The 26691-nt window shown below is 53.9% G+C and overlaps 8 protein-coding genes across 8 annotated transcripts; 7 read left to right on the plus strand and 1 right to left on the minus strand.

Moving 5' to 3' along the window:
• The first annotated feature begins 1221 nt into the window (after positions 1-1221).
• Positions 1222-3133, plus strand: QC763_501380 (uncharacterized protein). The gene is made up of 5 exons (XM_062912735.1): positions 1222-2067; positions 2121-2146; positions 2195-2283; positions 2345-2411; positions 2468-3133. The coding sequence occupies exons 1-5, from the start codon at positions 1366-1368 to the stop codon at positions 2913-2915; spliced, it is 1332 nt and encodes a 443-aa protein (XP_062763924.1). The 5' UTR covers positions 1222-1365; the 3' UTR covers positions 2916-3133.
• A 74-nt stretch (positions 3134-3207) lies between these two features.
• QC763_501370 (uncharacterized protein) lies at positions 3208-4762 on the plus strand (the record flags this gene model as incomplete). Its single annotated transcript, XM_062912734.1, has 3 exons — positions 3208-4105; positions 4160-4565; positions 4626-4762. Exons 1-3 carry the CDS (start codon positions 3638-3640, stop codon positions 4760-4762), a joined length of 1011 nt encoding a protein of 336 aa, XP_062763925.1. The 5' UTR covers positions 3208-3637.
• A 760-nt stretch (positions 4763-5522) lies between these two features.
• Positions 5523-11870, plus strand: QC763_501320 (uncharacterized protein; the record flags this gene model as incomplete). Its single annotated transcript, XM_062912733.1, has 4 exons — positions 5523-7705; positions 7761-10050; positions 10139-11518; positions 11577-11870. The coding sequence occupies 4 exons, from the start codon at positions 5523-5525 to the stop codon at positions 11697-11699; spliced, it is 5976 nt and encodes a 1991-aa protein (XP_062763926.1). The 3' UTR covers positions 11700-11870.
• Positions 11871-12145: 275 nt separating this feature from the next.
• Positions 12146-16095, plus strand: QC763_501310 (uncharacterized protein). The gene is made up of 2 exons (XM_062912732.1): positions 12146-13931; positions 14008-16095. The coding sequence occupies exons 1-2, from the start codon at positions 12366-12368 to the stop codon at positions 15712-15714; spliced, it is 3273 nt and encodes a 1090-aa protein (XP_062763927.1). The 5' UTR covers positions 12146-12365; the 3' UTR covers positions 15715-16095.
• Positions 15900-19400, minus strand: QC763_501300 (uncharacterized protein). The gene is made up of 3 exons (XM_062912731.1): positions 18101-19400; positions 17754-18049; positions 15900-17684 (listed from the first exon to the last, which is right to left on the minus strand). The coding sequence occupies exons 1-3, from the start codon at positions 18993-18995 to the stop codon at positions 16131-16133; spliced, it is 2745 nt and encodes a 914-aa protein (XP_062763928.1). The 5' UTR covers positions 18996-19400; the 3' UTR covers positions 15900-16130.
• Positions 19401-19593: 193 nt separating this feature from the next.
• QC763_501290 (uncharacterized protein) lies at positions 19594-21456 on the plus strand. The gene is made up of 3 exons (XM_062912730.1): positions 19594-19911; positions 19969-20094; positions 20152-21456. Exons 1-3 carry the CDS (start codon positions 19681-19683, stop codon positions 21337-21339), a joined length of 1545 nt encoding a protein of 514 aa, XP_062763929.1. The 5' UTR covers positions 19594-19680; the 3' UTR covers positions 21340-21456.
• Positions 21457-21638: 182 nt separating this feature from the next.
• QC763_501280 (uncharacterized protein) lies at positions 21639-23839 on the plus strand (the record flags this gene model as incomplete). The annotated part of the gene is made up of 2 exons (XM_062912729.1): positions 21639-22152; positions 22208-23839. Exons 1-2 carry the CDS (start codon positions 21943-21945, stop codon positions 23837-23839), a joined length of 1842 nt encoding a protein of 613 aa, XP_062763930.1. The 5' UTR covers positions 21639-21942.
• A 971-nt stretch (positions 23840-24810) lies between these two features.
• QC763_501270 (uncharacterized protein) lies at positions 24811-26548 on the plus strand (the record flags this gene model as incomplete). The annotated part of the gene is made up of 6 exons (XM_062912728.1): positions 24811-25024; positions 25081-25100; positions 25163-25199; positions 25263-25665; positions 25729-25824; positions 25881-26548. The coding sequence occupies 6 exons, from the start codon at positions 24811-24813 to the stop codon at positions 26395-26397; spliced, it is 1287 nt and encodes a 428-aa protein (XP_062763931.1). The 3' UTR covers positions 26398-26548.
• Between the last annotated feature and the right edge of the window lie 143 nt (positions 26549-26691).

Raw genomic sequence — 26691 nt, forward strand, 5'->3', positions numbered from 1 at the left:
GTCAAGGGAGTACTAGCACCGAATATGGATCATTCAGGAGGTGGTCCTTGCCCACCTCCCGATCATCATGGTCGGTGAACCGCATTACATGGCTACTGACCCGAGAGATATTCTCTGCGGTGTATTAGGGCTTGCACGTCATATTCTAAGGACACGCAGTTTGGATATACAGGCGGACTGCCATCGGTCGGTTGCTGACGTGTTTACGACTTTGACACGGATCTTGCTTCATAGCAGTCTTCACGCATCATGTTGGGGAAACCCCTTCGGGGACTATTCTTCTTCGGATCAATGCCCCCTTAATGAGCCCGATGGCTCACAAGGACTGCCTACATGGATCCCCGATTGGAGTGACATCGGAACCCAAGGTCTTACTCCGTTTCCCATTAACCAGGTTTATTCATTCAAGGCGAGTGGCTCAAAGCCCCCGTCCGTTGAGGTCTCGACTGGCGTTTGGGAAGATGACGGGGTTCTTTTTTTGAGCGTATGTGACGTGGATGAAATCGAAGATGTCATGGAGTGTCCACCGTTCGAAGGATTTGACAATGAAATGGAATCGGTATCTTGTGCAGATGGCTAGGTTTATTGAGCTTGGATCTAGGTCCAGAGCTGAAGAGGAACAGATTTGGCGTACTGTTACATGTCACCATCGGGGTCATTATCCAGCAGACATGGAAGGACGAAGATTGCCACTCATTCAGGAAGATGGCCTCTCTCTCTGGCTGAGAATGATGCGGGGAAAGAAGACCAAGAATAAAAGCTTGACAAAAGCCGAGCAGGACGTGCTGGAACGGCTCAGATCAGGGTCGCCAAACCCGAGGGCATTGACCAGCCGACAAATCGCATCCTTTGCCTTCCATGCGCGACAGAAGGATCGTTTTAGACACGTAAATCGAAGGCTATTCAAGACCAGAAAAGGAATGTTGGGGCTTGGCCGCAACGGTCTTCAGAGGGGTGATATTGTGACGATACTCTGGGGCGGTAGGACTCCCATCATTCTTCGCAGGCGTGACAGCGTTGGTGAGGGCTACTATTATCGGGGAGATGCATACATCGATGGATTGATGTATGGCAACTTTCTCGATACTAATTCGTCAGAGAAGACATTTCGCATCTACTGATCAAAACCTGGTTACAACGACTCGGGTAAATCATCCGGTACCAATCGCGCTTCCATCGGGAAGACACCTGGCTGTTCCAATGAGACTACACAACTGTGGTCGGCTAAATGCACACTCTACCGTGGGCGACAGCAACAATGCAAGCTGTCAACATGTCGACTTCTAGTATCGGGTCTTCGATTCATGACAGAAAGTTACAAGCACCATTTTACAACGTGAGCCTCCACAAGCATTCACTTTCACGATGGCTTGCCTTGCCCTGACAACTTTCCTCACGTCCGCTCTCACCCTCTCCCACTTTACCACAGGTACAAGAGCCACATCAGAACTGCCAGATGACGATGAGCTATGCGGCCGCGGTCTCCCAACCACTCCCTTCAACCGCACTGTCCTGACCACCATCGGACCCTACTCCTACGACCCAGCAGCCTGGAGCCCCTGGACACATAGGCCCTACTGCCTCGAGGCTAACGAAGAGCCATGGTGTGTCTACACCAACGCTGCCTCTCCAAAAGGCCACGGCATCAGCATCATCACTACCCCTGAGATTGCCGGAACTACCTTGAACATTCTCGAGCACCCCTTTGACCAGAAATTCTTCGCCCCCGAGAAGATCTACCTGCCAAGACCATACAAGGTTGTTGACATTCCTGGCAAAGGAAAGGGGGTGATTGCCACGCAAAAGATTGAGAAGGGGAAGGCTATTCTGGTGGATCATGCGTCGCTTGTTGCAGCGGTCGAGTACCCTGCTGATGTGATGAGGGAGGAAGTGCAGGACTTGTTGGAGACGGCGGTGCACCGGTTGGGAGAGCCAGAAAAGGTGCTGGGACTGTCGAAGAAGGGGAGGGGTGACGAGGCAACCGAGATTGAGGATTTGTTGTTGACGAACAGCTTTACGGTGTTGATTCAGGGGAAGGAGTTTATGGCTTTGTTTGCGGATCTGTCGGTGAGTGTGATGGTTTTGGAAGGATGGTGCCTCGAGATGCTAACATTGAACAGAGGTTTAACCACGATTGCAAGCCAAAGTGAGTGTGGAAGGGAACCATAACTGGACCACCACTGACATATTGCAGTGCTTTCATCTACTTTTCCGAGACAACCCTGGCCATGACCGTCTGGGCCTCAAGAGACATTGAACCTGGGGAGGAAATCTCCATTACATGTAAGCCGCACTCACCGTACCCTTGATTACCTGAATACACACTAACGTACCTATCTCACAGATTCCACCGCCGGTCTTCTGTCCAAAGAAAGACAACAAGCCCTCGAAAATATCTGGGGTTTCAAATGGTCAGCCCCCTCCTTTCCCCCTCCATCCCCACAACTCAGCTGCTAACCTATCCCAGCTCGTGCGCCCTCTGCACCTCGCCCCCCGAAGTTCTCAAAAAGTCTGATGACAACCGCGCCCAAATCCGCTCTTACCAAGCCTCCATTCCCAAGCTCGCCCAAGAAGAAAAGTTTGAAGAAGCGCTCCAGCAAGCGGAGCACATGTTCCAGCTCGTCGAGGAGGAGGGTCTCACCGATCAGATGTCTGACATGTATGAGTATCCAGCCAGGATGTACTACCACGTTGGCAACCTGGACAAGGCTTTGGAGTATACTCTTAAAGTGAAGAGGGAGATTGATGGGTTTGGGGTGCCGGGGAAGTTTGGGCAGGAGAAGCTGCAGGGGATGGAGGGGATCATCAGGCGGTTGGAGATGGAGATCAAGATCAAGAGGGAGAGAGAGGAGCAGTTTGGGAAACAGGCGAAGTTGAGGGGGAAGGCGAGGAGGGTTGTGATGGGGATGCCTTGATACCTCAGTGTAGGTTCATCTTGGTGGTAATGCCTTTTTTGGTTCTGCTCATATCTTCCCATACCTTACATGACGATCTGGTTTTGATACCGTTCTTGACTCGCAGTCGTATCCAAAAAGAGGCAATGGCATTCATGCTGAAAGATTGCAACTTACTACTCTAGCGACCCTGTAAGTCGATGTTAAATGGTCGTATATATGCTGTGTCACCATGGTAATTATTGCTGTATCATCCTAGATATGGACCGTCTGCATCCCGACAACCCACAATAGTGCATGGGTTTGTCGCCATCACCAACTTCCCCGCGATCAAGTCTCAAGACTGATTTTCACAACAGTACAACAGTATCCATGAGTAAACTTTAGTGTTAATCCCTTTTCCGACTTGACCCAAGTTCTCACATCAAAGTAGCATTCTCGCAACGCTGATCCGATCGGAAGACATATTTCCACCACTCAGGGGCGATTTTAGGGGTGGCCTTGGCGCGATCTCTTGGCCAAGACGGATAAAATCACCACCACCATGTCTGGAAGGAGGTCTCACGCCGCAAGCCATCGTGTTTTTCTAGGCAGGGTTCCCCGCTGGGATGGTAACCCATTGAGCTTATTCACCGTCATGTCACGTCATGACAACACTGGCCCTCTACTATAAGAGCTTAAGCAATCACCGCAATTTACACAGGGCTGGTCGCTCACGACTAGTTTGAGACATCACCCACAAAATGCGGTTCAACCTTCTCTTACTGTTTGCTCCCTTATCAGGGGCTCTTCCCCTCCTCCCCACCTCCCTCTTCGGCCTCGCCTCCTGGGACGTGGAAGGCTTCGCGAGAGATAACCCCCTCGGCCCTACCACCGGCGGCAAAGGCGGTCCCACTGTCACCGTGTCCACCGTCGCAGACTTCAAAGCAGCAGTCACCGGTGATGAACCAAAGATTGTCCTCGTCAGTGGAGAACTAAACTTCCCTTCGAGGCCCAAAATCGGATCCAACAAGTCAGTGATCGGGGTGGGCAAGACAGCGCAGATAACCGGGTCAGGGTTGGATATCGTCAACGCGACGAATGTGATCATCCAGAATCTGAAGATTAGTTTTATTCTGGATAACGACTGCATCACGATAAGAAACTCGACGAGGGTTTGGGTGGACCACAACGAGTTTACGAGCGATATCTCCAAGGGGCCAGATGAATACGTGGGTGGCTTTCCTGTTCCCTTTCCCTGAGCCCAACTTGCTGATGCTCCGTAGGACGGCCAGGTCGACATCATCCGCGGCTCCGACTGGATCACCGTCTCGTGGAACTACTTCCACGACCACTGGAAGTCCTCCCTCGTCGGCAACGACGCCAACTTCCGTGACATTGACTTTGGCCACCTGCACATCACCTACCACCACAACCACTGGCGCAACGAGGGGACTCGCGGTCCGGCCGGACGGTTTGGTCATCAGCACGTCTACAACAACTTGTATGAGGACTTTTTGTACCAGGCTATCCACTCGAGGTCGGACAACCAGGTGCTGGTGGAGGGGAATGTCTTTAGGGGTAAGACGAGGGAGGCGTTGAGTACGTATGGGTTGGTGATCCCGGATGATTCGCCGAACACGTGTGTTTGTGGGGATGAGGAGCTGGATGGATTTGCGAATTTGGGGGCCAGTAAGTGTTTCCGTCTTGTTGTGGGGTGGGAATATGGTTGCTGACAGGAGTTGTGCTTAGGAAACGACTGGGGCGGGGCGACGGTCAACATCACGCAGGTGGGAGACTTTGTGAAGGCGCCGTACAAGTACAAGTTGACGCCGCTGCTGTTGGTGTCTCCGTTGGTGAAGTTTGGCGCGGGAGTAGGGAAGATCTGAGTGAAGTCGCAGTAATATCAAGTCATATGACGATACAATGGGGAAGAAAAGCTGATATTTTGTCTCGCCTGTGCTTAGCCGCCACTCCAGTCCGATGTAACCGCCTCCCGGCAGGAGACAAACGGAATACCAAGCATGTTGTGATTTGCTCATTGGGACCATTCATGGTCATCAAAATTCAAAACATGCAGCCTCCCCCACCTATTAGGAGCTGGGGTTGTTGTTGATGAAAAGCATGAAGAGCAAGGCAATGAATAACAAGTTGGACCCGAGTTCTCGGCCTTTACATGAGCTAACATTTGCCTGTAATCGAGACGAGGCGGTAGAAAAACAGAGAGAATACAAGCCTGGTATGACTGCTCATCTGCAGTGTCGAAGGACATTTGCCAACCAAGCCAGCCGGTAGGGTGAGGCCTACAGCGTGCCCCACCACAACAAACAGATGAGAAGACGTGACTGGCTCTCTCTTCCCAACCAACGCCAGACTTGATTGCGGGTGGTCGCATCGCCTTATATTAACCCCCAACTGACAGAGCAACTGCTCAAGCTCAAAGAGTCGACAATTTTCTCTGAAACCTGTTTCCTTTGCTCCTCTTGTCTACCTGCAGAGATCATTGTTCCAGTACGTCCTGTCACCAATACCACACTGTCTCAGACACCCAGCCAACCACCAGCTTCTTCATACAGTCACCTCCCTCCACATCTCTTCCATCTCCACGACCTTCCCGATACACACAGAATTATAGATACGACAATTACCATGCTATCCTCCTCCTCCGAATCGACATCCAGAAAGCCGCTTGACGGTAGTTGGAGGAACAGACGAGACATGTCTGAAGGGTCCAGTTGGCGAGGTGGGAATACTGCGAGTAGGGGGAGCTGGCGAGGAGGCAGAGCCCAATACCAACGCGGGGGCTGGGTAGGAGGAAGCTCCGGAGCTGCCACAAGTTGGAGAGGGGGGCGGTCCAATAGGCATGGCGAACCGTCACATTCTCGCCGTGTCTGCGAGTTTTTCCAACGCGGCCGGTGCGCGTATGGGGAGAGCTGCAAGTTTGAGCACCCTTCCAGGACACCAACAGATGGGGTGACCACTGCCCTTTCCTTCAGCAGCCTAGCTCCAAGCCAGTTGGAGAGTACGACCCGAGACCACTACTTGACCTTCAAGCGACAGGTCAAACGAACGTCAGGGAACTTTGTGGAAACTTGGGCACTTGCCACTTCGGTACTCGATGGTCCTCTTCGTGAACGACATCAAGCAATTGCCCGTGATCTTGTGGATGATGATCTCGGCGGACCAGGCTTCATCTTGCACACGATAGAGGCTTGCATGGATCGGCATGATCAAATCCCTCAGCTTCCTTTGGCCGAGGCGTTTCTCAAGACTATCACGCACAAATCACTAGTGACGCCACTTTCCATCGAGTCGTATGTCAGCACCATCTATCGAATTCTCGGGGGGTTCAGCGGAGAACGGGGTCTTGCTTGCTTCAGGAGCATTTTGACGATTGTTTCGCCCAAGGACAGCAACTACACCGCGATCCTAGCTTTGATCGCCACTGGACTTCGCGAGCTTCTCTCAAGAGAGATGCGAATCCTCTTGAACGATAAACTCTCTTCTGTGCTCGAGATGTTGGGCGACTCCATCGATGTCATAAAGGACACTTCGACTTCCGTTGAACTCCAAGTCGCCAAGGTCCAAGTCAAGTCCATCATGAGAATGGAACAAGTCGTCCGCCTACGTCATTCGGACCCATCCGTGGATCCTGGGACAGAGACACGGGCTGTTGACCCGACTCGTTCGACCTTCCCTAAGTCGATCACGATCCCCGGAGGCAATCATGACAATGACTGTCCCGACATTACAAGGATCCAGATATTTCCCACTCTTGAGGAGATTCAAAGCGACCATGTGGAATTTCTACCCAGCACCGACTTTTCCGAGCCCCATTTCTACGACGATCCTGTCCAACGCCACATCGATACTGCATTCCGTCTCCTCCGACATGACATTTTCGGCTCAATGAAGGAGGCCCTGCGGCCTTTGACACAGGGTCTCCATTCTAAAGACACCGAAGCTGCGTTCTCCGCAATCAGCTCCAGTCTCAGGGCGCATTTGTATTCAGGAGCCACAGTCGAGCAACTTTTCATTCGCCCAGGATCCGGGCTTGAGGCCGTCTTGTCCTTTTCTCCGCTACCACAGCTTCACTCTCGGAGCAAAGCAGAATGCCGTCGATGGTGGAAGGACTCGTCCCGCCTTCAACCTGGAGGTCTTGTCTGCTTGGTTACTTCTGACGACCCTCACGACCCTTGCATGTTTATGTTTGTGGTTACGGAGAAACGTGTGGATGATGTCAAAGATGAAGAATCGGAATTGCAGAGCTCACTTGTCTCGCAGAGGCGAAATCCCTCAGTATCAGTCAAACTGGTGTCTCGAGATGAACGTACCCTTTCACTTCTCAGCCAGGCTTTCATCACGAAAAGAACTGGTGCGGTTGTCGACTTTCCTGGGATCATTCCTGAGACCTTTGTGCCGATTCTCAAAAACTTGCAACATATGATGGAAGATGGCCACATGCCTTTCTCACAGTGGGTCTTGCCATCGTCCAAGCTTAACATAGCCAAGCGACAAGAAACTATGGATGTTCCTCCCCCTCTGTACGCCAGAAAGCCATGGTTCTCGTTTGATTTGAGCCCAATCATCCCCAGAGCAGTGGACCGCCTTGCGTTCAACCCGGCCTGCCCCGATGACATCAACCTCCAGCGTCTTGAGGCGATAACTGGGCTCGATGAGGGACAGTGCCAAGCACTCATCCATGCTCTCAGTCGAGAATACGCTCTCATACAAGGTCCACCGGGAACAGGAAAGTCTTATGTTGGAGTGCAGCTGCTGAGAGTTCTGTTGGAACACAAGTGGTCTGCCGCGTTAGGGCCGATAATTGTCATGTGGGTACACCCATCTATGCACACGAAAGTACAGGATACTAACATGGATTCTCAGATGTTATACAAACCATGCATTGGACCAGTTTCTGAAGCATCTCCTGCATGTCGGAATTGAGAGCATCATTCGCATCGGTGGCCAGTGTCGCACTGAAGAGCTTGCCGGCAAGAACCTCCGAGTTGTGAGCAGACACGAGCCTAAAACGTCCGGTGAAAGCTATCACCTGGGCTCGAGCTTTGGGTTAATCAAGGAAGAGCTAGACTGTGCCGAAAACTACCTTCACAGAATCAGGATGGCTAGAAGAAGGCGTGTTGACCGGAAAGGCATTTCGACGTATTTGGCAGAATATCACCCCAGCATTGCTGCTCAGCTTCAAGGAGAGGATGCCGAAGGATTCACACTGGCTGGCAACGACCCGATTGATGTCTGGCTGGGGAGAGAGGACAATCCATGGATTCGGCGCCAGCATGGGGATGAAGAGCTCGATATTGTGTCACTGGAGCAACGCGCCGAACACAATGTTTGGTCCCTTGGGAAACAAGAGCGCTGGGCTCTGGCAGAGAGTTGGCTTTCAAGAATCGTCAATGCCGCCAATGACCATCTGTTTTATCATCTTGACGCGGTGAAGGACGCCGAGGAGGCTATCAACAGCGTTCACGCGGATGTGAACAGTCGAATACTGGAGAAGGCCGATGTGATCGGCATCACAACAACAGGGCTAGCCAAGAACATCGCCATGCTGCGCGGTATTGGCGCTAAAGTGGTTATCTGCGAAGAGGCAGCCGAGGTTATGGAACCTCACCTCATTTCCGCCATGATGCCTGGGATTGAGCACCTCATTCAGATTGGCGACCATCGACAGTTGCGGCCCCAGATCAACAATTACGGTTTCAGTGTGGAAACTTCAAGAGGCAAAAAATTTCAGCTTGATCGCAGCCAGTTTGAACGTCGGGCCGAGGGGGAGCCGGGCCTGGCTCCCCTTCCCGTCGCACAACTGAATGTGCAGCGAAGAATGAGGCCTGAGATTTCGTCACTGATCCGAACAGTGTATCCAGATTTGAAGGACCATGACTGTGTTCAGAACTTCCCAGGGGTAACAGGGATGCGAGAGCATTTGTTTTGGCTCGATCACCAACATCCTGAAGATGGCAGATACGATGGCGCGAAGGTGAAATCACACAGCAACTCTTGGGAAGTCTCCATGTCAACAGCCTTGGTCCGTCACCTCGTACGACAGGGAGAATACAAAAGCACAGACATTGCACTCTTGACACCCTACACTGGCCAGCTCCAGAAGCTTAGGGCTGCATTGAGCGGCGATTTCGAGGTCTTCCTCAGCGATCGTGACCTCGAAAAGTTGGCAGACGATGGCTTTGGACACGCTGATGGAGACGAGTTCGACTCGGTCGACTCAGTCGATGACGCCCCGAGAATTGAGCACAACCGAGGCAGGATGTTGCAGAAGACAGCGTTGGTTAATGCTATCCGGCTTGCCACAGTGGACAACTTCCAGGGAGAAGAGGCTAAGGTGATCATTGTGTCACTGGTTCGCAGCAACAGCAACAACGAAATTGGCTTCCTCCGAACAGAGAATCGTGTCAACGTGCTCCTCAGTCGAGCCCAACATGGGATGTATCTTATCGGCAACGCGAAAACCTACCGAGGGGTCAACATTTGGGACGACGTCTACCAACAGCTTGCAGAGAGGGGTGCGGTAGGGGATTCGATTGCGCTTTGTTGTCCTCGGCATCCTGATATCCCAATCGTGTGCTCCAATCCTGACGACTTTCTTAGACGCAGCCCGGAAGGGGGCTGCACTCTTCGATGCGATCAGCGTCTTGACCCATGCGGCCATCGTTGTCCGGCAATGTGCCATTCACAGGCACTCCACGACGTCTTCAGCTGCGCACAGCCATGTCCCCGTATCCGAACAACATGTCATCACGCCTGCCCGAAGCTCTGTGGCGAGGACTGCGGTCCTTGTCGTGTCACGGTCACGGACGTTGAACTTCCCTGTGGCCACATCGCTGATGAAATGGAATGTTGTCAGACACCTCATCCGGAAACGATCAGATGTTTGCACCCTGTGACGAAGATCGTCCCTGATTGTCAGCACAAGGTTAAGGTACCATGCGAGACGGATGTGTCTCAGTACTATCACTGCCCAACACCTTGCGAGGCGACATTGGCTTGTGGGGATAGATGTGCTGGTAAGTGTGGCACGTGTCAGCACTCCCATAAAGAATGTCAGAGGATCTGTAGGCTTCCATCGTCAACCTGCAATCATCTCTGCGACAAAAAGTGTCATACCGGAGAGCTGTGTGGAAGCTGCCGTCAGTCATGCCAAGTAAGTCACATTTCCTAGCTTATCCAGTCCCCGTGACAGATAAATCTGACTTGCTTAGGTACGATGCCCCCATTCTTCTTGCCCCCAGCCTTGTCACAAGCCCTGTGCCCCTTGCATCGAAAAATGCGGCTGGGCTTGCGAGCACATGGGACAATGCTCGCTACCATGTGCTGCACCATGCGACCGTCTGCCATGCGACAAGCGATGCTCAAGAAAGCTCAAGTGCGGGCATCAGTGTCCTAGCTTCTGCGGAGAAGAGTGCCCAGAGGATCTGTGTCAGCTGTGCTGTCAAGACGAACGGAGGCAACGTCGTGTTGATGTTCTCGAGTGGAAGTTGTATCGCGAAGTTGATCTTGACGACAGTCCAATCATTGTTCTCAGTTGTGGTCACTTCTTTACAGGCGAGACGCTGGACGGCTCGCTAGGAATGACCCAAGTATACACCACCAATTCGAACGGTGAATACAACGGACTTCGAGATATCATAGGCACCTTGTCCACATCTGGAGTGCCTTCATGCCCGGATTGCCGAATCCCCATCCGTCAATTCGCCACAAGACGTTACAATCGGGTGGTGAACAAGGCAGTGATGGATGAAACGATCAAGCGATTCTTCGTGGATGGTCGTCGACGCCTCCAAGAACTCCAGCAAAGACTGGCTGCAGCAACAGCCAAGCTTTCCTTGGACAACATCCCGGAGTGGAATGATACAGTCCCTGGGTCCGGTGCTTCGTCGGTCCTCCGCGACAGGCACCTTGAGCTACACGGCATCAACTTGGCACTGCAAAAGGCAAAGCAACAGATGGACACGGAACATCAACCGGCCAAAAAGCTGTTTGACGCCATCGTCAGCTCTCGACGTCGCCGGCTGAAGACATTGTCCATGGAACAGAGATTGCCTGAGCTCAGCTTGACTGGACCACCTCCGGCGTACAACTCCCAAGTTCTCCTTGAGGCTGAGGCACTCCACTTGCAGGTTCGGGCGGCAATCCTCCAAGACAAGATGAGGATCGCGGCCAAGGTTCCTGAATTGCAAGAAGGTCTCAAGGGTGCTGATCGCCCTGGGACTGATGTGCCAGAACTTATGAAGGATTGTATGGAGGGCATCAAGAAGTCGAGGGAGGGGAAGCTTCCGCGGCTTGTGATCTCCCTCAGCCAGCTTTACGCACAAACCAGCCAGCTGGCTGGTCGATATTCTGCGCAGTACAGAGCTCGTACTGTGGAGTGGAGGGATTACGGTGCTACTGCTGGAGAACTGCTGATCGAGGCGCTGCAGCTTTGTGGGACGTTTGAGGATGGCGAGAGTTTTAGGGAGGATGTTCAAGAGGCGCTGAAGGATTTGAAGTCAACGAGATACGAGAAGGTCAGCAGGGAGGAGGTCAAAGCTATCAAGTTGGCTATGGTGAGTGGGTCTGGGGGGATGAGTACGAATTCGGGACACTGGTATAATTGTCAGAACGGGCATCCGGTACGTTTGGACTTGTCTCGAACTTTGAACAACAGTGACTGACGAGACCTTTCAACAGTTTGCCATTGGTGAATGCGGGATGCCCATGGAGGTGGCCCGCTGTCCGGAGTGTGGAGCTAGGATTGGGGGCTTGGATCACGAGCTGGTGGATGGGGTGTCGCGGGCGGAGGGGATGGAGTAAAATGTGGAATAAGATGTCGATGCCATATTGCCTTGTGTATGATGTGGGTTTTCTTTTTCTGTCTTGTTGTTTTGTTTGTCTTTGCTTTTGGTTCCAGCTTGACACATGGAGATTCTTCTAGATAGCTATCTTGTCAGATCAATGTCACCCCTGAATACCCCTGATCACCCTGACAGCCATCACCAATCTTGCCAAGGTCTCTTCCATTGCACAACCTCATCGTCCTGATTCATCCTGCAGCCCACCAGCTGAAAACTTTCAACGGTTGCTTTGCATGGGGGCTATGAGTAGCCACCGTTACATTGATACTGCGGCCTTGACGAAGCCAGGGGTCCAAGGCGACTTCATGAGAGGATGATAAGCATTTCATTTCCGGGGATGTGACCACACGAAAGCTTGTTCCCGCATTTCCCAACCTCGTGTCCGCGTTTCCTTTTGGGGCCTCTTGGCGCTGCATTGCCAACGGCTAGCGCGCCACACTATCGAGGTCTGGGTCGCGATGGATTTGGGTTTTGATCGTATGGGTTTCGGTAGGCGGATTTTCTTTGGGAGGAGGGTCTGGGGGCGGGAGAGGGGATGGTATAGTATATATCAGCCACGTAGCGCCGGAATGGATTGATCGACGAGGAGGAGGGCTATTCGTTTTCTTTGGAGACTTCGGCGGTAATGGCTCCGCTTGGATGGGCTGGCATATCTGCCATTTTGTTTGGTCTTGCCTCTTGGGTTTCAGCTCAGGCTGGGGTTGATGTTAGCTGTGTCGATAACGTCAGCAATGGGACTGTCTATGAATCGCCGAAGGGGGTGGAGTTCTTGGTGCTGTGCGGGGTGGACTATGGGGGAGGGGACATGAGCGCTGCGCAGACGGGGACGTTTGCAGGATGCATGGATCTTTGTGCTGAGACGTCTGGCTGTGTGGATGTTTCTTTTGTGGGGGGGTCGTGTTATTTGAAGAGGGCATTGGGTCCGTTGAATACTGCGGGACATGTCTGGACTGGGAGGAGGATTACGAGGCCGAGCACCACGACGGGAGCACCTCCTTCTGCGACGGGGAGTTTGGTTCCCAGTTCTGATCCGCCGAGCTGTTTGGGTGGGGAGAGTGATGGGACGGCGTACTTGGCGGAGTCGGGGGCGGTTTATGAGATCATTTGTGGGAGGGAGTACTATGGTGGTGATCTTCAGATGGTGTATACGAAGACCTTTCAGGGGTGTATCGAGGCTTGTGAGGGGTTGGTAGGGTGTGTGGATGTTTCGTATGTTGGGGAGGCGTGTTATAGAAAACGGGAGGTTACGGTGTTGGTTGAGGCTGGGCATGTGTGGACGGCGAGGAAGATATTGGAGGCACCTATTCAACCTAGTGTCAGTGAGAGTGCTAGTGTGAGGACGACAACCGCGCCTAATGCTGGACCTACGGTGGTGCCACTGACCTGTGCTGGTGGCCATGCTTCTACACCCACGCACACGACGTCAGAGGGGAGGACTTACGAGATACTTTGCGGTGTTGATTATGGTGGAGGAGATATTGGAGCATCGTCCCAGGCGACGTTCAGCGGTTGTCTTGCTGCCTGTGATACCGCCAGCGGTTGTTTAGGGGTTGCTTATTCCAATGGCCAGTGCTACCTGAAGGGTACACTGAACAATCCTGCGGCAGTTGCGCATGTGTGGGGTGCTCGTCTTCATGGTCTCAGCATCGAGTCTTCTAGTTCCTTTGCACCAGTGGAGTCGACCGACATACCTGTCAGTACGGCATCAGGCAGTCCAGAAACATCAGCAACAAGCACACAGACGGAAAACGATCCTCCGTCAGCAACCTCGACACAATCACCAACGATGACCTCAAGCCTGGACGAATCGTCAACGGCTGACACGAGCACAGCTGGTGCCAGCACGACTGGCTCGTTCTCGCAAGATGCAGTATCAACTTCTAGCCAGCGTGACGAAGCGAGTGCTAGTTCTAGTATCACGACTCCCGCAAGCCCTGAGCCGACAGACCTTGTCGAGTCATCGGCAACGGCTACACTGCCGCCCTCTCTCACCTCCATGATTACCAGCTCTTTGACTACGACAGCCTCTGCTTCTTGGCCACCTCCCCCTGAATGGACCTCCGACTATACCTACTACGAGGCCACTCTGCCCGCCTACAACTATACCAGCCAGGTCGCTCCACCTGCCACTGTTCTGCCCACCTCGTCCAGCTGCATGCTCGATCCAGTCCAGACGCCTGGGGCCCTATTCGTAAGTATACTTTGCCTATGCAATACTCTCCAACCGTCCCAGGAGTCATCTTGCTAACCCATTTTTTCTTTCACAGCACCTTCTCGATCCCCTTGGAGCGCACATCATTAACCGCGACGGCCGTCCTGGCACCCCCCAAGCACCCGAAACGCAAGAAGAAGCCCTGGCCATCCTGGTGACAATCGACGAATGGCAGCCCCCTCTGTTCAGGTTCGGAAGACAAGTCGGGTCCTTCCATGTCCTGGAACTCGTGGAAGGTGCCGATACTTACGAGGTTGCCTTCTCGCTGTCCAGCGATATCGTCTTTCAGTCGTCGCCTAGTACCAACCCTCTGCTGTTCACCGTCGACTGTCGTGGCAGACTTCTGGAAACAAGCGCGGGCACTCCTCGTTACTGGCACACTACTGATGAAGGAATCCGCACCACATTGGCTATCGAAGGCTCGGAAGACGCAGAGTTACACGGCATCGTCGCTATACGGCCAGATCTTCGCTCCCCACGGCCAGTTGAAACCTCGGGTATCAGCTTGCGTCGAAGTCTACAAAGTCGAGAGTTTGCACTTCTTCCTCGGTGCCCATATGGCCCAGATGCCATTCCAGTGCCGAAACCTGGCCGCCGGCCCGAATCTCCCAACGGCTGTGGAGCAGCAGATGCCGCGGTCGACCTGGTCCCTGACTTCAACTGGGGCGAATGCTGCAACGACCACGATGACTGTTTCGACAACTGCGAAAAGAGCTTCTGGCAGTGCAACACCGAGTTCCGGACCTGCATGCGGAACCAGTGCTGGAAGGATGCCACTGTTCGGTGGCATGATGTTTGGAAGTTCCCGGCTTGTGCTGACCTGGCTGGGTTTTACTTTACTGCTGTCAGCTCGCCCATCGGGTGGATGGCGTTCAACTCTGCAAATTCCGATCGCTGCGAATGTGCTTGTGACAAGCCGACGCATGCTCTCTGCCCTGTTGAGGCTGGTGGTCCTAGCGGTGGGCAAGAGACGTACTTGGCCTGTCAGAATGTCAACCTGAACGACCCTGAGATGTGTGGAGGATGCGATTTCAAGTGTCCGGAGCATACCAAGTGTACCGGAACACCCAACAAGTGCCAGTGCGAGCAAGACCAATGTGGGAACTTGTGCCTTGACCTCAAGTCCCACCCCAAAAACTGCGGGACATGCGGCAACGTCTGCCAGTCGGGCTACTGCTACGATGGAAGATGCTACGAGCCTCAGCCGACCAGCTCGCTGCCACCAGTGCCTACCACTTCGGCTACCCCAACCCCCACTGGTTGTTCGGTAGGCCAGGCGATCCGATCCGAATGGCTCACCCTCCCAGAAATCTACCAGCCCGACATGCCCGAGTACACCCTCACCCGCCTCGGACCTCAACCGGGTCTGCCAGGTGATTTCTCGGTCCACGTCGTTTCCAACACGCAAAACGACTTCCACCTCCGAACCCACGCCATTTTATGTCCTAACGTCCAGTACGAGATCAAGTTCAGCATTCGAAATGAGGCGATCGCGCCAGAGGGGTACGTGTACCCGAATGGGATTCCGGGGGTGTGGATCGGGAACTACAACGTGCCGTTCCTCGACACGCCCAAGATCCCGCCGCTGGGGGAGTGGATTGAGTACAAGCAGACGTTTGCTTACAGTGTTGGGTTCGGGGGGTCGCAGCCAGTGGAAGGGGGGTTGATGTCGTTGCATTTTGACTTTTATGTGCTGCTGACGAGTGCGGGGGCCGAGTATACTATGGGGGGGTTTAGTATTTTGGCCACGGGGAGGCGTTAGAAAGAAAGAGCTTGGTGCGGAGCAAGAGAAGGGGGGGGGCATGATTCCAAGGTAGTCTGAGCTTGTGATGCTGATTTTTTCTTACAAATTTAGCATTGACTATCAGTTTCGGGCTCGGTGTACCTAATGGGTCAAATAGCGCAGAGTAGAACAGAATATAAATCTAAGATTTATTGTCTACGAACGACGACACAAGCAGCCTGTAGCGAACTGTCAAATAAACAAACAAAGTGATATCTCTCAAAACAATTACAAAGCTCTGAAACTCGTGAACAAGCAAAACACAACAGCCACCACTGACAGACCGATAGAAAGACAACCCAAACCCAAACAAACGCGCCACCACCCCGCTAAAACGCCACAACAAAAGAACCCCTTTACCTCCCCCCTCCCCCCTTTCCCGGCCGCTCTCAGGTCTACTTAACCCTGGGTGTCATATCCCTAACCACATACATCTCCCCGTAAACGTCAGCACTGCTCACAAAAACCCCCAACCCCTTCATCACCTTCCCCCCCTTTGTCCCCCCCAGCTCCTTTTCCAGCTCTTTGAGTGCCAGATCCAACATTTTCCTTTCAACCCCGGCGATCCCCATCATTTGCTCTTTTATATCGACCACGCCCTCAAACTCGGGGAAGTTGACCGCGTTGACGTTGTTCTCCTCCCTGTCTCTGTCCAGGCTGCCCAGGTCGTTGTAGATCCTGCAGATGGCGGATAAATGCCGGGAGATGGAATTAAACAAGTGCTGGACTTTCGGTGTGGGAGTGAAAAAAGGAGAGAGGAGGCATTGGAAGAGGGATATGGCGAGGGGGCCGGCGGTGTGGGTGCCTGAGGTGGTATGGAGCCAGTCGTAGAGAGGGGAGGGGGGTGATACAAGGGTGTTTTTGTTTGGTTGGAGGGAGAGGGCGTGGTTGTATTCCAATTGGGTTAGGTGGGCGGAGAGGTAGGCTTTCAGCTGGAGGCGGAGGTTAGACTGGAGGATGGGTGGGGCGGTCTGGACATAAGGGAGGGCGGAGATGGTGGTGAGGAAGTGGGAGAGGGTCTGCTTGATGGTGACGAGGAGGGGGGTTGGTGGAGGGGTGAATAGGTTGCCCAAAATGGGGATGGAGCTGAAGAGGGATGGGGTGGTGGTGGGTGGTGTAGCCGGGAGATGGAAAAGAGTGTCGAGCTCTGAATGGAGTCTGGTGATGGCTTCGGGTGGGAGCTGGGAGACAGAGGTCTCGATGAACTCGTCTACTTGGTAGGCTAGGGCTGAGATGACCATCATCTCGAGAAGGATGTGGGAGCCGAGGGGCCGGCCGTGGAGCTCGTTGCCTGCTACCCAGGTGAAGGGGATGTAGGCGAGGTGCTTCTCTTTGGTGGCTGTTCGACCGGGGAATATCTCCAGACAACGCTCGCGTAGGCGAGAGACGAAAAGAGAGCTTTCGATGAGGGAGATATCAATCCTGGAGGTGGAGACCTCGGAAAACATGGGCAACTGCCGGAACAATTTGGCTGACTTGAGTGTTGCTTCGAGGTTGGGAGGAACGAGCTCTTGCAGACGGGGCGGAGCGGGCAGAATTGTGCACTTCATGGCAGCGAGGAGAAATGCTTGAGACAGGTTGCGCGACCCGTATGTCACCTTTTCGATCCAAAGATGCTCGGGCTCGAGGTCGCAGTTGAGATATTGTCTAAGGAAACCCTTCGCACGTTCGAGGGCTGAATATATGTGGGAAAGAATCGGCTTGACGGTGGGAAGTGAAGCAATGCGAGTAATGGCGATGACGGCGTAGGCTGTGCATTCGCGTTCTCCATCCCAAGAACCATCGTCTCGTTGAAACCGCAGAAGATGGCCCATAATCTGGTGGGCGACGATAACGGCATCAACAGCAACCTCTGTTGGTAGGTTGGGTAGAACCCCTCGTCCCCAGCTGTCTAACCCGCTCATGAGTCCTTGTGTCATGAGCATCATTGGATACAGCGAAGATAGATGCTGTGACCAAGGTAACCAGTTAGCACTTCTGTTTATGTCCAAACTGTTTGGGAACCAAGGTAGACTTACCCATTTGTCTCTTATGCCAACAGGTTCGGTATTCCACTTGTTGCAGAGGTATCGCATTGCCATCTCAATAACATCAACATGCTGACTGGCATCGGGGCTTGCACACAATGAGGTCAAGCAGTTGCAGTTAGTGGTGATGCTGGCGTCTCTCTCACCGGCATATGTCCTGAAGTGAGCTTCCTTGGCTTTCCTGTCAACTAGGGTGACCAATTTGGACGCTGGGGTTGGGGATCCTATTAGGTTCAAAGTGGTGATACCCTTGGCCGTATCGTCTGCATCCAGCTCCATCCCCTCAGCTACCGGGGTTAGCAGTCATTCTTGCCATGTGTGTCGAAAGGGCAACTCACCGAATCCAATGAACCCAGATCCTGCCTCAAACGCCCCTTCAAGAGTCTGGCCAATCATTTCCAGACTCTCGGTCCCCAGGTCCTCCCGAGTGAAGCCGTTTTCCAACAGAGTGGCCACGACCCAAGTGTATTCGAAATATGTCGAAGGGAAAGCGCTTGGAACACCACCACTGCCATGCCCAGCACCGTAGAGAACAACATGTTGAAGATAGGCCTCAGCTTCGTCATCCCATGTCGAACAGTTCATGAGGTATGCTGCGGTAGACGCAGGCGAGGCCATCATGCTACCCATCTGCTTGTGCTGACTGAGACGGTCAAAGTCGACATCTCCAATAAAGGCCTCAAGCGAGTGTAGGAGTGTTGATTTGTGCCCTTCGTATAGCTTGTCAAGCCTGACTCGTGCCATCTTCATGGCCCGAATCTTTTCCAACATGGCGCGTGCTGGGAACTCCAGGTTGATTCCCTCCTTGGCGAGAAGCTGGAGCAGCTTCGGGAGTAGCATCTCGAATCCCACAGGCAAAGTGGTTGAAGCGTCAAGCCAAAAGGCTTTCAGCTCCCTGTCCAAGAATTGGGTTGCCCGTGAGATCCGATCATTGAGGTCAGTAGTGTTGGACTCTCCCCGATGCTTGCAAAGGGCAAGAATGGCCGCTGCCGTGTTGAGGATGACATCTGTCTCAGTGCCGTGACCAATCCACCCGCCATTTTCGTGCTGCTGGTCGAGAATCAGGGTGAGACTGGATGGAAATAGCCACTCTGTCTGGTCGCCGACGACCTTGGTGATCATAGAGATCCATGCTGTGTCATAGATGGAACAGGTCATGGACCCAACGCCATAGGTGGGGTGATGGCCTCGGGCGAGACCCTCAACGAGCTCTGCTGCCGCGTCGATAAGCATGGTGATGTCGATGGCGTCTGCAAAGAATGTGCAGCGGACTCCTCAGATGCAGGAACACTCGGGAGATGTCTACATGTACATAAGTCTATCGGCACGGAGATTAAACGGACGTGATGACAACATAGCGATACATCGAGGCAGACTCACATCTCTTCCCTCCAGGCTCCTCTCTTGCCATGGTACAAACCGGCATGTGAGTTGGCTCGAGGTGGGCCGGAGGCGGCGCAAGTCTGAAAACCAAGACGAGGTTATCGCACTGGCGGTTGGTGCTACGTCAAACCGAATCAAACCGAGGCAGTCCAAATAAAAACCCCAGGGGCTGCGCAGGTAGTCACAGCTAGGCAGGAAGGCCCGGATCACACGTAAGGCTAACACACGGCATGATTGCTGCTTTGCCGCTTTCAGAGTCGCATTCCATCATACCCACCGCTCTGGTCCAAGCCACTCAAGATGCGTATCGTGCCTGGAGACTGGAGAACAAAAAGACCCGTTCCTTGCCGGCATATGGTCTCTACAAAGCTGTCGAGTACCTTTTTCACTCACCCCTGCCGCCCAGTCACATGCACCCTGTGCGGCGCAGCTGGGGTACAGGTACATCAAAAGGTCCACCCAGCGGCATCTTGCTTCCAACAATCTTGCCGGTTCACCGGACTGTGACGGTCAATGCGAGATCTATCCCACCACCATGGCCTTGCTTGTTGACTTGCTGGATCACGCGCCATCTGGGAGTGGACGAGCCATTGTTGGCTTGGTCGCCCTTGTTTTCGTTTTGAACATATTATTCTGGAACACCAAGTACTGCACTGTGTCTGGTTCGCCAGTCGCTGGTCGAAAGTGGTGGTTTGAACCCCTGATTCTTACAAGATATCGTTTTCTTCTCAACGGCTGGTCGGTCACCCGGGCAGGATGGGATCAGGTGAGCACTTCTGTTGTTAGCTACTCCTTCTGGATGCGATGCTAATCGGGTTTTCAGTATGGCGATCGCATCTTCACGATTGCCCGTCCTGATTCCAACGTCACGGTGCTCCCACCGCGGTACCTGGATGAACTTCAGAATCTGCCGGATACCAAGCTCAATGGTATTGAAGCGCTCGCTGCGGTATGTATATTTTTTACCCGTTGATGGTTGCAAAATCGAGACTGACAACCACCGCAGGACATGGGTGACGAGTACAGCGGAATCTCAATCCTCACGGGCACTCATTTGACCTTCAATGTTATTCGCAACAAGTTGACCCCCAAAATGCCCGCTATCATCACTCCGCTCATGGAAGAGCTGGAGGATGCCTTGAAGATAGAGCTACCGGACTCCAAAGAGTGGGTGGCCGTTGATCTCGGCAACGTCTTCACCCGTTTCGTGTCAAGATTGACGACACGTGTGTGGGTGGGCAAAGAGCTCAGCCGCAACGATGGCTGGCACACCGACAATATCCGGACGGTTGAGAATATCTTCATGACGGCGATAGTGCTCAGGTTTGTGCCGCCAGCTTTGCACCCAATCGTGGGGGCGCTTCTGCCCACGCGCGGACGCATTCGCGAAGGCATCAAAAAGGTGCAGTCATACCTTGTGCCGCTCATCGAGGAGAGGCGGCGTCGTCAGGCGGAACTTGGGACGGTGCCTGAGGAGGAGGAGGATGTTCTCCAGTGGCTGATGGACGGCGCAAGCGAGGAGGAGTCATCTGCCGAGAACCTGACCGAGCGTTACGTGTACTCGGTGATTGGGTCCCTGTACACGGTTTCGGGTGCCCTGACTGACTGCCTGCTGGACCTGGCCGAGCATCCCGAGCATGTCGAGCCGTTACGCCAAGAGCTCAGGCAGGTGATGGCAGAGAGCGGCGGGAAGTGGGAAAGGGGCACAGCAGCCAAACTGGTAAAGATGGACAGCTTCATGAAGGAGTCACTGCGGACGAACGCGCCGAGTCCCTTCAGCCAGAAACGGATCGTCAAGGAGGAGCTTACGCTGTCGGACGGGTTGAAGCTGCCGGCTGGGGCGTACGTGTGCATGATCGATCAATCGGCGATCGGGAGGGGGCCGGACAAGTTCGATGGGTTCCGGTACGCAGGGATGCGCCAGGACCCCGGGTTCATGACCAAGTACCAGTACACTTCGACGGACCGCGACCATTTGACATTTGGGCACGGCAGACTGGCCTGTCCCGGACGGTTCGTGGCGTCCCTGGAGATGAAAATGGTGCTTGCGGCTATGCTGGAACGGTACGAAGTAAGCTTTCATCCGAGTGGAAAGGGGGGTGTCAGACCTCAAAAGATACAGCTGCTGGAGCTGGCGTTCCATAATCCGGCCAGTCGTGTCTACCTGCGGCAGAGACATCAAACAAAAGAGTAGGTAGTACTCGCTGGTGGTATCGGCGTCCAAACCCGAGCTATCCGCTGCGAGGTAGCTAGTCAGAACATGAAGTCAGCAACAAATTGATCAGATGTCATTTCTCACCCACCTACCTTAGTCTCAGCGGTCCGTCCAGGACTCCTCCTCCCGTCTCGCGCCGCGCCGCAATCCTGCACGGCCGGCAGTGCTAAGGGCATTATCGGCTACTGGCTCCGCCGCCTGTTGCGTTGCCTTGTGTAGATTGAATGGACCGCTGCAAACAACCAACAGATTGGAGCGGCTGCCCATGTCACCGTGCCCGACACAGTACCCCTGCAGAAGGGCCCTTGCTGACGTTACACAGGCACCGGGGATGGGACACCCGCCAACTGGACACCTGCTGCCAGTGGATGCCAGTGTACCGCCCCTCCATCGTCACCTGGCATCACCACCTCCTGGTGGCAGGACATCAAAGTTGAAAGCATCACTTTTCCTCGCACCGGATCCCGTTACTTGTTCATTTTGCTATCCTCCCAACCATTTCCCTACCGGTCATCACCTTCTCCATATTCGGCATTCTACCTCTACTCTGGTTCCCAGTTCCACACACCTACCTGAACCACCATGGACTCTGAGCACGATTTCATCATTGTCGGCGGCGGCACGTCTGGGCTGGTGGTTGCGGCCCGGCTCACAGAGGATCCAAACACTTCGGTTCTTGTCGTTGAAGCTGGCACCGAGCACACCAACGACCCACGCATCCGGACACCGGCCTTTTGGCTTTCTGTTTTGGGATCACCTGACTTTGACTGGGCTTACAAGACCGTCCCCCAGGTGCGAACGCCCCAATCATCCTCCTCATCGTCAGCAGCCACTAACTGTCGCCTAGAAAGGACTTGATGGCAAAGTCATCCCCCTGTCGCAGGGCAAGCTCATCGGTGGCTCAAGTGCTATCAACGGCCTGGCGTTTGTGGCCAACTCCAAAGCTGCCGTTGATGCCTGGGGTGCTTTCGGCAACCCGGGCTGGGACTGGGAGACTTTGGGCCCCTACTACAAGAGGTTCCACACTTTAGCACACCCATCCGACGCTGCTGGCAAACACCTCCGTCTTTCCTATGTCGATGAAAGCGTCCGTGGCTGCGACGGCCCCATCAAGGCATCCTTCCCCGAAGAATCCAAAGATCCTCTTCCAAACGCCTGGGTCGACACCATCGGGGCCCTGGGCTTCCCAGCCTCTGGAGATCCCTTCAGTGGGAAATTCTCTGGCGGCTATGTCAACGCCTTGAGCGTTGACCCCGAGTCACGCACACGCAGTGATGCGGCGACGGCCTATTTCGAGCCTGCCAAATCCCGTCCCAACCTCCATGTTGTGACCAGTGCCCTCGCAGAAAAGATTTTGTTCGACACTGCTGGCGCGAGTCCGAAGGCCGTTGGGGTCCAAATCCAAAAGGACGGCAAGACTGTCACTCTCGCCGCCAAGAAGGAGGTCATCCTCGCCGCCGGAGTCTTTGGGTCGCCAAAGCTTCTGGAACTGTCGGGCGTTGGTAACAGAGAGCTTCTTGAGAAGCTAAACATTCCGGTGGTTGTGGATAACCCCAATGTGGGTGAGAATCTGCAAGATCACCCCGTTTCCAGCGTGAGCTTTGAGGTTGAGGAGGGCGTCAAGACCATCGATGCTTTGACCCGACAGGATCCCGAAGCCGTCGGTGCCGCGATGCAAGAATACATGACCAACAAGTCAGGCCCCTTTGCTGTGGGCAACTTCACGGGGTCACTTCTACCCGTGGCCGACTTTGTCGGGCCTGATGGAAAGTCTACCCTTGACCAGGTCATCAAGCAGATAACAGCTTCGAACCCCAGCCCGTCATCTGGCGATTTTACGCCTCATCACACCGAGTTTGTGCACTCGGTCCTGGCAAACCGAGCAGAAGGTGCGGGAAACCTATTCATGTATGCGGCCTGCGCCAATGTCAATCCTGACAGCGTGGGCGCCGACATTATTGTAAAGGATGCGTCCCCGGCCAACTTTGTTACAATCTGTGCGGCGCTGTGCTACCCGCTTTCACGTGGCAGCGCCCACATCACGTCTTCCAACGCCGCAGACCTGTCGGTCATTGACCCCAGATATCTGGAGCACCCTCTGGATCTGGAAGTCCAGGCCCGTCTTCTGCGGTACGCAGAGACCATTGTGCGCACCGAGCCCCTGAGCAAGTTCATCAAGCGAGGCGGACGCCGGAACGCGGGGGCTCCCGCTGACCTCGGCGATCTGGATGTGGCAAAGCAATACTCCAAGTTGTCGGCGCTCAGCTGCTGGCATCCCACGAGCACCTGTGCCATGCTTCCCCGTGAGCGGGGAGGTGTTGTGGATGCTCGGCTGCATGTTCACGGCGTCGAGGGCCTTCGCATTGTCGATTCCAGTATCATTCCTCTGGCCACGCGTGGCAACACCCAGACGACAGTGTATGCGGTTGCAGAGAGAGCTGCTGACCTTATCAAGAAGGAATACGGCATTGGAAACTGAAGAGTTTCAGCACATATGCGGGTAACCGCTTGGATGTAACGAGGTGAATGCAGGGCGGCCTTCTAGAACTATTTTCTCTCCAAGCAATAATCTGACACCGAGTTCTTACAATATTTGCTTCGTCCACTGCTGCATGAAAAATCCTTGCATTTAGACCACCACACCAACTGGCAACCACACAGCGGAGAAACGAAATAGCGAGACAATTCGGGCCTATCTCGACCGAATTCTGTTCCACTCCAGAGCGGCACGGGCACCGGGTTCACCGCGGAGGCTTCCGACCCCGTGTGTACTGTGCAACACACCAACCAACACCAATACCACCCCCCCAGCCGAACGAATTATTGGACGGTTGTTGGTCGTGGAGGGTGCAGCTGGGCGGCACACAACCACTCAACCCTCTTGGTTGCTATCAGCTGCGCCACAGGACTGCCTGCTTGTATTGATTTGACAAATGCATTGCAAAGGACGGGAACAAGAGTCCGATCCTTCCATACACCCTCCAGCTCCCACCTTCTGCAGTCTGTCTTTTCAGGACATTGCCTGCAACGCCGTGCCCTTCTACTGCGTTTCTCTATTGCTCGCTGGCAGAAACGCCATCGAAGGAGAGGGTCGATGTGGTATTGGGGATTTTTCCACATGCCATCCGCATTTCGCCTCTTGTAACAAACCGTCGAGTTGTTGTCCGTCTCCTTTTATTCTTCACAAAGTTGCGTGGGTGTACAACTCCTTTTTAACCGGACGAGCTGACTGCTACACACACACAACAAACTCTGCTTTTCTTTTCTGTGTTTTTTTTTTCTCTTCCGAGTTTTCCGGGGAGGAGAAGAGCGAGCACAGCCCGTTCATCACCACAACCACCACCGCCGCCGCCGCCGCAGTGGTAGCCTAGACATCACCCCCAAACCAAGGTTTTTTCTTAATTGTTGGAAAAGGCAAACACAACAACAACGCCGCCGCCAACCGCCAAGATGGACGGACCAGACGGGATGCCGATGGATCTTAACCTCATACCTGCGATGGCGCCGCCGGAGGGTCAGGTGCCCAACTTTGAGAACCCGTCGGTGAACCAGGCGCCTGCGTACATCGCCGTCGCGGCCGTGTTCATGGCGCTGACGGTGTTTTTTGCCGGTGTGAGGTTCTGGGCGCGGTTTTTTGTGCAGAGGGCGCCGTGGTGGGATGATTGTGAGTTTTTGTTACTGATCAAGTCATGATGGATTGAGTGCTGACGGATGCGGTAGTGTTTATCTTTTTGGCGTTGGTGAGTAATGCTGGTTCGAGGCTGTTGGTGATGAAGGAGGTGACTGACTGTGATGTAATAAGTTGTGTCAAGGTGCCTATATTGGGTTGGCTATCTGGCGTACGTTGTTGATACCTTTTTTCTGCAGATGATCTGAGTGATAATTTGCTAACCATCAGACAGTCTCCCTCCACGGCGTGGGCAGACACATGTGGGATGTCTCCGTCGCGAGCGTCATGAAGCTCATCGAGCCTGGTCGAGCCATTGGCGATGTCACCGAGCCCGCCATCGGTTTCACCAAGCTTGGTCTCTTGCTCTTCTACTACAAGCTCTTCGCCGTGAATGACCTCACCAGAATCGGCTCGCTCGTGGGCATGGCTGTCGTCGTGCCACTGTACACGACGCTCTTCTTCGTCTTTGTCTTCATGGATGAGGCCTCGGCGTGGAAGGCGAACAAGGCCATGGCCGTGTTCAACATCGTCACCGATTTCTACCTTCTCGTGTTGCCTCTCACTGCCGTGGTGTGGCTTCGCATGGAGCGCAGAAAGAAGATTGGTCTCATTGTTATTTTCTCCAGTGGTTTCCTGTATGTCATCTCCCCATATGAAGGTACCATTGAACCGCTCACTGACAAACCACAAAAAAAAAGTGCCTGCATCCTCAGCATCGTCGGCGCAGTCTACCGCTTCCGCGCCGCCGACGACCCCGACTTCACCTGGGTCCTCTCCAACGTCTACCTAGTCAAGTAAGCCCCCCTTTATCTCCACTCCTTTCTATCTCATCTTATCTAACTCCGCCCAGCACAATCGAATGCTGCGTCGGCATAATCTGCGCCTGCGTCCCCTTCCTGCCCGCCCTCGCCAAAAAGTCCCCCATCACGGCCGACTGGATGATCTCGCTCAAATCCCTCCGCGACCGCATCCTTTCGGCCGGCTCCCGCGGCTCCCGAGGCAACCGCTCCCACCCCTCAGCCAACGACTACGCTTACTACGGCAACTCCAAGGACCGCAACGCAAGCGGGGAGATCGACCCTGAGCTTGGCGGTACTGCTTCCCTCCGACCGCCCACGGGCAAGAGCAGCAGCAAGAACACCACGCAGGAGGTGGGGTTGGACACGATTGACGTGATTGATTCCATGCCGGGGCTGTACGGGGATGAGAGGAGCAAGGAGAGGAAGGTGAGAGGGGAGATGTTTAGGATGGATCCGACGTTGCAGACGCAGACGGAGACGAGGGTAGGGAGTGACGGGGAGAGCGGGGAGGGGGTCAAAGGGGGGATTGAGGTGAAGAAGGGGTATGCGGTTACTGAGGGGAGGTGAAGAAGGGTGATTTGATGGAATTGGATATATCCGGTCACTGTGGGATTGGATAGGAGCGTTGGTCGCGCTCGGGTTTATGAGTATTTGATGATACCAAATAAAAAACACATTGTCTTTGAGATCTATCGTCGCGCGTCTTCTCTACAAGTCTGTCTCTGGGTCCTGATGTTGGGTTCCTGATGATTTTGACAGATGGATGAGATTCTCTTAGTAGCTAGCAGTAAATCTACCGCGTGATCTTGTCAAATCGTTTTGCTCCTCGTGAAACACGTGGAATCAATCTCCAACACACGG

The sequence above is a fragment of the Podospora pseudopauciseta genome (genome assembly GCF_035222475.1).
Source record: "Podospora pseudopauciseta strain CBS 411.78 chromosome 5 map unlocalized CBS411.78m_5.2, whole genome shotgun sequence".
Classification (NCBI taxonomy): Eukaryota; Fungi; Ascomycota; class Sordariomycetes; order Sordariales; family Podosporaceae; genus Podospora; species Podospora pseudopauciseta.